This window comes from Cyclopterus lumpus, chromosome 20, assembly GCF_009769545.1.
Source record: "Cyclopterus lumpus isolate fCycLum1 chromosome 20, fCycLum1.pri, whole genome shotgun sequence".
Lineage (NCBI taxonomy): Eukaryota > Metazoa > Chordata > Actinopteri > Perciformes > Cyclopteridae > Cyclopterus > Cyclopterus lumpus.
Genome location: NC_046985.1, coordinates 14371904 through 14382749, shown reverse-complemented (window position 1 = coordinate 14382749; position 10846 = coordinate 14371904). Strand labels below are relative to the sequence as shown.

Sequence of the window (10846 nt, the reverse complement as noted above, 5' to 3'; positions counted from 1 at the left end):
GATGTGTACATGTAACAACAAATGTAGAGTATTGTTAATGTAAAAGTACAAAAGTGTTCATTTTCGTATTTAATGTATTTTTCTAAATTTGAAATGTTTCAGCTTGAAGAGCAAATATTGGGTGAACGAACAAAGGTAATTTTCCATTTTTATCTAACTGTTTTATTGTCTGATTACAGTTAGGTCCAAATAGCACTATCTTATAAGTACTTTTATATATTTTATATTACATGGTGCACTTCTCCCTCCAGTGGTTGTTATGGTCTGGTACAACTTTGGGCTTGAGTAGGCGTAGTTACAGTTAAGCGCTGTAGATGTAAGCAGGATTTTCCCTGTGATGTCCAGGTATGGAGGTATATCAGTGGGAGGACAGCTTCCTGTTTTAGAGGTGCAGCCAAAGACCATCCAGGATCTAGCAGCACAGCTGGGACGACTGTTCAATGTTACTGGGGTATGGGTCTAAAATACAAAATGATACGTAGGCTTATACTTTGTGCACTTTTATCCTGACCTCTGTGTGTTCATCACCTGGCTTTTCTGTGATTTCTTTTTGTAATTGGGCCTTCAATTTTTGGTTGCAGGGCAATTGCTCCAAACAAACACTGAAGGACATAGGGACATTCCTCAAGTACATGGAGACTCAAGACAGTGTCAAGGTCAGTCCAATAAAGCCTCATCATCAGAATGAAACCTTCATCACTGTGATCAGTTAATGGACTGTCCATGCTTTTCTCAAAAGCAAATGCTGTAGTTAATAGATGCCGTATCTACGTTATAAACATGATACATTTATTTAAACTTTCCCTAGGTGTGGTACAACAATAAGGGCTGGCATGCCATGGTTTCTTTCATGAACGTGGCCAACAACGCCATCCTTCGTGCAAACCTGCCCAAGGGAGCCAACTTGGACGAATATGGAATCACTGCCATCAACCACCCTCTTAACCTCACCAAAGAGCAGCTCTCTGAGATCACTGTGTGAGTGACCAATGGCTGGACATGTGTCCAATCACATTTCAAAGTCTGAAACATTACACGAAGTTTGCAAGGAGTTTCTAATAAGAAGCGGTACCAGGTTGTGACACTAGAACAGCTACAAGTTATTTTTCTCTGTCCTTTCCCCAGCCTGACCACCTCAGTGGATGCTGTGGTGGCCATCTGTGTCATCTTTGCCATGTCGTTCGTTCCAGCCAGCTTTGTCCTCTATTTGATTCAGGAGAGGGTCACCCAGGCCAAACACCTGCAGTTTGTCAGTGGTGTCAGTCCATTGGTCTACTGGATGGCCAACTTTCTCTGGGACATGGTACAGTGACCCTATTCCATGAACTAATGATGTTTATAAGAACAACCAAGGTAAAGAAAACTCATGTCAATAGGCTTTCTGCTCTTTGTGGACATTGTTTTTATTGTTGTTTCTCCAGTTGAATTACTCCATCAGTGCAGCAATGGTGGTGGAAATATTCATATTTTTTGATAAGAAGTGCTACACCTCTCCAACCAACCTCCAGCCACTTATTTCTCTACTTATGCTCTATGGGTAGGTTCTTTTTTCTTCTCATTTTGTCATTAACTGCATTTATTCTATCTTTTTCTATCAACAAAGGATTTACTGAGTATGTTCTATTTTGAAATATTGACAAATTCAAGAACAAAAGAACTTTCCATTTCCATTTAATTTAAAGGCGAATGCTTGAACTGGCTGATTTTTTACAAAGAAGTCATTTATTACCCTTTTTCTCTCTGATCCCACAATATACAGCTGTTTGGCTGGCTTGATCAGTCATGCCACTGGTGCATTTTCAGATGCCTCCCTTAGAAGATCCTTTTCATTATCCAGCCATGTGAGCTACTGTCATCATTGGATTGTTGTTACACTCCTGTGGGTCAAGTTTACTCCATAGCTGATGCTAGCTACTGACACACCCAGCCCAGTCGAAATATTAGCTATAAAATCTAGACTCTTTTACTGCACATGCATATGTATACATATTACAAAATGTGCACCCTGTGTTTGTTTGTTTTTTACAGTAATTCACAGAGCTGTTTTTCTCGTATATCATTGTGTAGTGAATCAGTGGTGTCTGGTATTTTATCATCATGCTTAACTGACATAAAAAAAAAAAAATCTCTTTCTCTTTTAGATGGTCTGTGACACCCATGATGTACCCCATGTCCTTCATATTCAGTGTGCCCAGCACAGCGTACGTCTCTTTGTCATGCATCAACCTCTTCATTGGCATTAACAGTAGTGCCGTCACCTTCATCCTGGACCTTTTTGAGGGCACCACAGTAAGACCACAGGGCTTGACTCTGTAAACCCCATCCCCCATGCATCTTCCATATCACCATATCATCCTAATTTTGATTTCTGTCTAGGCTCTGTACAAGTTCAACCAGCTGTTAAAGTCTGTGCTGCTCATCTTCCCCCATTACTGCCTGGGTCGAGGTCTCATTGATATGGCCATGAACCAAGCTGTGACTGATATCTACACTCGCTTTGGTAAGTACACCTCAAAGAACAGCCTCCAACTGTCCGCCATCATCTCAACACTCCAGATGAATGTTCGGTCACTGACTGCATCAGAAATCTGATTGCTTATCCATGTGCCATCAAGGCCCAAGCCAACTGCAGAGTTTGTAACACACTCAAGACTCCACTGTTGCACCAAACGCTCCGCAACAGGTTTGGTAACGGTGAAAGGACTAAATATGAATTATTGCAATACAATTACAATCACCCATTTGACTGTCACATATATTCAAGATGAACTATTCTAAGATTCCATTGTGACTTGAAGTTTGAAAGCGTGACTGAAAGGTATATGCTATATGTTTCATCAGGTGAAGACTACAGTCCAGACCCCTATAACTGGGACTTTATTGGGAAGAACTTATTCTGCATGGCTGTTGAGGGATTTGTCTATTCCATCCTTAACATTTTGTTCCAGTATCGCTTCTTCATGGATCACTGGTAAGTGTAGTAGTGCTTGCATTAAGAAACTCAATTTGCCAGATGTATTTAAGTAATTGCTCTTGAAAAATATCAATGTGTCTAATAAAATTCACAGATAACACATTCTAAATGTCATGTGACTGCTGCATAGAATGACTAGAAGTTGATTGACTGAATTTCAATTTGTCTGTTGGCAGGATATCAGATCGCCCAAAGCCTCTTATTTTGGGAGAAGATGTAGATGTGGCAGAGGAAAGAGAGCGACTCGATAGGAGTGAAAAAACAAATGACATTTTACGCATACGAGACCTGTCCAAGGTGAGACATTTTTCTTTTGGACCAAGGGCTAAAATTGATTTGCTAAAATTGATGATCAAAAAAAGATTTTATAATCCAAAATATACTTCAATTTTTGTTTTCGTCTCGCCTTGCTAGACATACACAGGAACAATCATCCCTGCAGTAGACCGAATCTGTGTTGCAGTATCACCCGGAGAGGTTTGTGTGATTAAACTGATGGAATTTACTCCACTGGGGAAGCTTTCTGGTCACTTGATTGTTCATCTGTCATGTTTTCTCTCTTAACCCTCTGCAGTGCTTTGGTCTACTGGGGGTGAATGGAGCAGGGAAGACCACAACATTTAAAATGTTGACTGGAGACATTGATGTCACCTCAGGAGAGGCCTCAGTTGCTGGTCACAGGTTAGTAACCTATTGTTTTTACAAATAGCAACTAACAAATATGTAATTTAATAGACATTTTGAGGCTTGTAATCAGCATTCTCTTTGTTTAAAGCAAGTGTTTTCCCCTAAATCTTCAGCATTTTATCCAACATCCTGGACGTCCACCAGAACATGGGATACTGCCCACAGTTTGATGCTGTAGATGACCTGCTGACAGGTAGAGAACATCTGCACCTCTATGCCCGCCTCCGTGGAGTTCCTGAGTTGGAGATCAGCCGGGTGAGATGCAGCTTTTGCCAGCAAATAAAATGTTTTAAACTGGACCTAACAGTTGTACAGAGGAATGATAAATGTGATGAATGTACATTGTATATATATATATAATGTTTTTTTTTTTTTTTAAATCAACACAGTCCATGAGCCTAACTTATTAACCATTGGGCACCCCTTGTGATTATGTTAATAAAAAGACTGAAAGAGGTGATATTTCAATTTGCATTGCAAGAGGAGTAGAGTAGCACACCCTTTCACTGTGAGCATTAAGACAAAATGAGCCATTCTGATAAAGAGAGGAGCGTAGTGGGGCATTAAAGCAGCAAATATAATTTCAATAATGCCAGCATTTGGACAGAGAAGAGATACCAGCAACCAGCCATTATAATCAGCTAGTTATAATGTAATACTGTTGTTTAAAGAACGCAACAGGCACTGACAGTATCCTCCTCATGCTCAGGTTGCAGAGTGGGCTATCCAGAAGCTGGGTCTATCAGAGTATGCAGGCCAAAGCGTTGGGACCTACAGTGGAGGCAACAAGAGGAAACTCTCCACAGCCATCGCCATGATAGGCTGCCCTGCACTGGTGCTGCTGGTGAGGCGCTCGCTTATCACAGTGCTTGGTTTGGATGAGAGGTTTAGGATGGGAAACGGGGATAGGTGACAAGATGCTCGATGTTTCTGTGAGTATGTTAATGTTTTGTTGTTACTATTGCTGTGTATTAGGATGAGCCCACGACAGGTATGGACCCTCTCTCCAGACGCTTCCTGTGGAACTCCATCATGAGCGTTATCCAGGATAGACGAGCTGTGGTCCTCACCTCACACAGGTAAACGATCTGCTGTGGGTGTTTGGTTTTGTGTGAGCATGCATATTCATGAGCTATAATTTTGCCATCTGTCTTTACAGTATGGAGGAATGTGAGGCACTATGTACCCGCTTAGCAATTATGGTTAATGGATCCTTCAAGTGTTTGGGAACCATTCAGCATCTTAAGTACAAGTAAGTGATTTTACCTCGTCCCATATCACGTATCAAATTTCTGTAACATTCATGCAACAATTAAACATAAATTCAATCGTATTAGCATTCTACGTAACTGGCAATCTTTGATTATTTTTCTTTTGTCTCGCATCAATGTTAACGTAGGTTTGGTGATGGCTACGTGGTGACCATGAAGATCAGGGCAGCCAAGCCCGGGTGTGCTCCAGATCTGAACGCTGCCGAAGCCTTCATGGAGAGCACCTTCCCCGGCTGCATCCAGAGTGAGAAACACTGCAACACTCTACAGTACAAGATCTCCTCCTCCTCCCTGGGGAGGATCTTTCAAATGGTCCTGGCTAACAAAGACGAGCTCAAGATAGAGGACTACTCGGTGTCACAGACCACTCTTGACCAGGTAAATGAGTATAGGAAAACAAATTACATCATGGGAATTTAACAAGGGTTTACATTGATTCATTTCATGTTTCTTTCAGGAGGATCAGATGGCTCAGTTTAAAAGCAGTCAAATTGTGAATAATTCACTATTTCTTTACTTTTAGCTCCGAATTGGCTCTACGCATTTAGCTGAAACACTTCTGTGCCGAAATACAGCCTCACAGAGGATTGCATTATATTTCATATCTTTGCTTTTTGATTCGCTCTTTTATTTGATAGATATGGAAAATGTCTCAATATGCGTCATCTGCCAACTTAGTTCAAACTGATCTTGCTACGTCGGCGACAGGCGTGGCTGGAGGCATTATGTTTTCGGGTCGTCCGGCCGCTCTTCTGGTGTAAACACGCTATCTGAGAAACGCCTGGGTGGAACTTCTTCATTACATTACATTACATGTCATTTAGCTGACGCTTTTATCCAAAGCGACTTACAATAAGTGCATTAAACCGTGAGTCCAAACTCAGAACAACAAGAATCAAGCAAGTACAATTTCTTCAATAAAGTCAAACTACAAAGTACTATCCGTAAGTGCCATTTAAGTGCTACTAAAGTGCTATCGGTAAGGGACATTTAAGTGCTACTACGGCATTTAAGTGCTACCTATTCAAGGTATAGTCGAAAAAGATGTGTTTTTAGTTTGCGACGGAAGATGTAGAGACTTTCTGCTGTCCTGATGTCAATGGGGAGCTCGTTCCACCAATGAGGAGCCAGCACAGCAAACAGTCGTGATTTAGCTCGAAGTGAAGGAGCTACAAGCAGATTGGCAGAAGCCGAGCGAAGTGAACGGGCTGGGGTGTACGGTTTGACCATGTCCTGGATGTAGACCGGACCCGATCTGTTCGCAGCACGGTACGCAAGTACCAATGTTTTGAAGCGGATGCGAGCGGCCACCGGTAACCAGTGAAGGTCGCGGAGGAGCGGAGTAGTGTGGGTAAATTTCGGTCGGTTGACATCCACCTGGACTCAAGGATGAACTGACTCAATTTTGTTGGTCAAAGGTCACTGTGAAGTCAAACTAATAAAATAAACAAAGGCTTTGAATATCTTTGAATATTTCTCACTGAAGCTTCAAAGCCCCCAAAATGGTATTAGTCCCGTTTACTGTGTCATAAAATGTAATTAAAAAGTCATAGTATTTAGTACCATTAAAAAAAGCATGGTATAATATGGTATATCATAACAATATTGTAGTATGACTTGATCCTAATGTTTCTATGTACTTACTTGTAGGTTTTTGTGAATTTCGCCAAGCAACAGTCAAGAGAGGACGACATCATTGCGTTGCATCCAAAAGCTGCCGGAGCACAGCGATATATTGAAGCCACGCCCTTCAAGTCTTTGGAGAAGTGAACTTATCTCACTGAGCACAATTGGAAGACTTTCTTTGGTTTTCATTTCCTCTTAGAAGCCGCTGTGTCTAAAGAATGCGCCCTATGTATGTGTGCTTCAAGGACTAAAAGTTAAGTAGAGGATTCTCTGTCATCATGAGGTCCTGCCTAGAGTCAAGCGACTGGTGCATGATCAGTTTGGGGAACACAGAAGATGAATCGCTTTTCCTTTGGAAGGGGTCTTTGTGGATCTACTGTGCGGTGTTAAGATCTGAAATGCAGTCTGTGAATGAGGCAGCCCTGTAAATGGGACATGACACGTGTCCTGTTTGACCGATGATCCGACACGTGGCAATACTTTGCTTTTCCAGTAAATGGGGTTAGTGGGCTTTGAATTTGGAAAGTGTGGAGCATTTATGTACCTGCTATATGTTCCACGTTCTGCTCACCTTGTAGGCCTTGCAGACTAAATGAAACGGCTTGAGATTTATGAGCAGCACCATGACTTTGATTGATGACATGTCAAAAAAAGTTATATATCGGGTTTTAATGGGAATGTGAATTATGTATTTTTTGCTTCAGATGCCAAGCAAGATAATCCTTTTTTGCCTTCTGTAGATATGTGTAATAAGCACTCTGAAAAGCATAGCCGCAGCACTTAATTGAGGCAGCTTTACCTAAAGCTTCATAATTCTTATACGACGATGTTCTGCTAGTGCAATACAACTAATGATTTTTACAAAGTCCGCTTGCTGCTATGGAATAATTTTTATATTGTGTGATATTTTCTTGCCACCAATGTCTTTGCGCTTAATTACACACGTTCAACTTTGGTAAACTGTCTGCATTCCACCAGCACCCATGGTGTCATTAGAGAAACTCACAAAAGTGACGTTTCTGAGAGGGGCATCATGTCAAATGAAGTACGTATTTTCTGTAAGATCTGGGCCTTTCCCTCAGACACTCTGTTTGATTTGTTTTACAGGAAAATAGCTCGAGATTATTCACATTTGTACAAAACAGTCTTTGACAGTTTAATAAAACCTGAGATTAGACAGGGCTGGAGAACAACAGCAATCGCTGAGCATTTGATAAGCCCTCTACACATTCATGACAGATGTTACACTTCTGTAGTATAGTTTCCTTTTCTCTGAAGAACACAATCTGAGATGTACAGTGGAGAAGCTAAATTGCATAATTAAATGTCTGCTTTAGCAGCTTACCTCCTGAAAGCGTTGAAGTGATGTTGCACTCTCAAATGGATGCCATGACATTTTTAATTCAAGTCTGCTACTTTGCTTGGACAGGCACTTTATTATGAGCTGGAGTACGTTTTATTTCTTTCACTTAACCGGAAAAGTTTATCAGTGCTGTAAGCATTCATCATTAAAAAGAAGTGGCACAACCTGTAGGTTAATGAGCCAGCTTGCAATGATAACTATTCACTTTAAATAAGGGTTGCTAAGATCCTGAGGTGCCATTTTCAACCTTAAATCAAGTCCTGAAAATATAAACAAAACAAATAATGTGTAATGTTAACACAAACTATTCTATGGCAGCAGTGAAGATATATCCAATATCATGAAGGCTGTGACCTCTTTTGCTTTTGACTTTCTGTAGGTAAAAGTTTGAGTTTCTGTAGAGGGCGCTATAGATAAGTGAGATAGCCCAACAAACAGGAACCATCACAAGAGCATGCATGTGACAGTTATATGAGCGGGTTGATGGACAGCTCAGCTGTCAGGTGGGCAGAGAAGCACCAGCAACTGACTGACCGATAAGCCCGGCTGCCATGTCCCAGCAAGAATAGGCCCGTTTCTATAATGCCAGATTCGGCAGCCATCAAAGGGCCAGAGCCTTTTTCAGTGCTGGTTGCCGATAAACCCGGCTGCCATGTCCCAGCCAGAATAGGCCCATTTCTATAATGTCAGATTCGGCCCAGATTCGGCAGCCATCAACGGGCCAGAGCCTGTTTCAGTGCAGGTTGAAAATCAAGGAACTTTGTATTCTTTAGGAAAATTCATTTGTGGCTTGTTCCAAGGCTGAAATGTCTTTTAAGACCATCAAAATATGGTGATGCAGCTTTGAGGCAGTAAAGTCATAAAACCATCAGGTATTCATGAAAATGTAAGTCTTGTGTTCTGAGACACTTTTTTGAAGAAAATCAAGGAACTATGTATTCTTTATGAAAATCCCCTTTTGGCCTCTGTACAGGCTAAAAAGTCGTTTCAGACCATAAAAAGAAGTAAATGTAATTTTTGGGCAGTAAAGTGATAAAACCACAAGGTTTTCTGAAAATGTCATGAAACTTGTAAGTCTTGTGTTCGGAGACACTTTCTTGAAGAAAATCAAGGAACTTTGTATTCTTTGGAAAATTCTTTTTTGGCCTGTTCCAAGGCTGAAACGTCTTTTAAAACCATAAAACTATGGAGATGCAGCTTTGAGGCAGTAAAGTCATGAAACGATCAGATATTCCTGAAAATGTTATGAAACTTGTAAGTCTTGTGTTCTGAGACTAGTGTGGTGTTCATCCTGACTTGTGTCCAGCAGGGGGCACTGTTGCTTTTTATTTAGCTTTTGGGCAGGTTTTACGACAGGAGAGTGATTTACAGACTTGATGCTGCAATGTTGTCCTCATTCTGCTGAGCGAGGCTAAGTTGAATCCGTCTTGCTAAATAAAAATACAACTTGATGAACGTGGCATTGATATCAAGAACAAAGCGCCATTTCCCCTATATACACACACACATTGATACATCCTTACAGGAAGCTATTTCCTAGTTACTAAACTACCCAAAACAACATGTATCTGAAATGTTCCATGAACACAACTGAAACATGTACAGTTAAAACTGTTAGCTCATGCACTGGATGGCCATATAGTAATTGTAGTGACCAGTTGTCCGATACATCAAAAAGCAAACATAAATTGAATGGCAACTGACGCACCATGAGTTTGTTGTTTTCTCATAATTTATTTAACAAAACAAAACAAGCAAACAAACAAAAGAACAAAGGACCTCCTCATGCTGCCTCTCCTGCACTGACGCATGCCCAGGTGCATGCTGGTCCTGTACCTGCCTACGCCTACATATAATCCCAGGTGCCCAAAGCATTACCCAATTAATGAACAACCAAAAGAGTAAGTATACTTTGACAACAACAAAGAATAAACTAAACAAAAAACTATCAAAAGAAAAAGCTATCCGAATACATCAAAACATCTAACCTAAATAAGAAACCATCTGGAATAGTTCAACAATACTACTTGTGAATAACATAACTAAATACTAACACCAAATAAATAGCTCCTACACTTCTGCTTTGTGTCCCCAACGACCAGAACGACTTGTCACACACCAAGCGCTGCAAGAAAACCCCGCACCAAGGAGAAGGTAGAGGCGGACAGACAGGCAGGCAAGGAGAGGAAGGGGGCGAGCGAGCAACAAGAGCCCAGGAGAAGGAGGAGAGGAGACAAGAGCAGCAGAGGAGGATAGAGGCTGGGGAGAACTTGAAGCGTCTCCGTCCCGGACTGTCACTCACGAATACGAACTCCCGCGAACGCACAGAAAGTCTCGCGTTAACTCAACTCCCGATCCAGGGTTACTGAGGCAACAAAACGTTTCCATGGAGACGCGCACACTCAATACCACAGATCAGACTGAATGAAGGAACCTCACAGAGAAAGAGTAACGTATCGTAATTAATGACTTCATGAAACATGTACATGTAACAAGTTAGAGTAAATAGTTGCCCTGTTGTCGTTGTCCGGCAACTTATTTCAGCTCGGGAGGACTTAGCGGCTATGCTTGATAAAGTTCACTTGCTAGCCGGCTAAGCTAATATAGTTTTAAACTCAGTTAGCCACTTTATGTCCCCTCTTACGGTAACGTTCCTCAATCTGGACACAAAGACTGGTCATACAACGGTAGTTTGTAAATAAGTGTTATGGAAATTGCTACGAAATAAAGATAAACAATGTGACGTCAGGCGGCCGTTTCTCAATATGCGTTCTTGTCCGTAAATGTGTTCTCGTGGACTTGTAAAACGTCATCAGTCGCGGCCCAAGTACTGTTCCGATTCAAAAGTTCGCTTCTCCCAAAGTACGGTCAAAATGCCCGGATGTGACTTGATCCGCCCAGTTTCCAAAGGATGCATCAGAGGAG

General features: G+C 41.4%; 1 protein-coding gene across 1 annotated transcript in view; it reads left to right on the top strand.

The window, feature by feature from the left end:
- LOC117749381 (retinal-specific phospholipid-transporting ATPase ABCA4-like) overlaps positions 1 to 7856 on the top strand; it is a 36997-nt gene extending 29141 nt beyond the window's left edge. The window contains exons 31-48 of the mRNA XM_034559852.1: positions 103 to 135; positions 346 to 451; positions 582 to 656; positions 809 to 978; positions 1126 to 1303; positions 1422 to 1537; positions 2142 to 2289; positions 2377 to 2500; positions 2842 to 2971; positions 3151 to 3271; positions 3389 to 3451; positions 3549 to 3655; positions 3775 to 3916; positions 4371 to 4505; positions 4637 to 4740; positions 4821 to 4913; positions 5061 to 5310; positions 6583 to 7856. Coding sequence (XP_034415743.1) covers positions 103 to 135; positions 346 to 451; positions 582 to 656; positions 809 to 978; positions 1126 to 1303; positions 1422 to 1537; positions 2142 to 2289; positions 2377 to 2500; positions 2842 to 2971; positions 3151 to 3271; positions 3389 to 3451; positions 3549 to 3655; positions 3775 to 3916; positions 4371 to 4505; positions 4637 to 4740; positions 4821 to 4913; positions 5061 to 5310; positions 6583 to 6702 — 2215 coding nt within the window. The 3' untranslated portion in view covers positions 6703 to 7856. The remainder of the gene's footprint in view (positions 1 to 102; positions 136 to 345; positions 452 to 581; positions 657 to 808; positions 979 to 1125; positions 1304 to 1421; positions 1538 to 2141; positions 2290 to 2376; positions 2501 to 2841; positions 2972 to 3150; positions 3272 to 3388; positions 3452 to 3548; positions 3656 to 3774; positions 3917 to 4370; positions 4506 to 4636; positions 4741 to 4820; positions 4914 to 5060; positions 5311 to 6582) is intronic.
- Positions 7857 to 10846: the final 2990 nt, after the last annotated feature.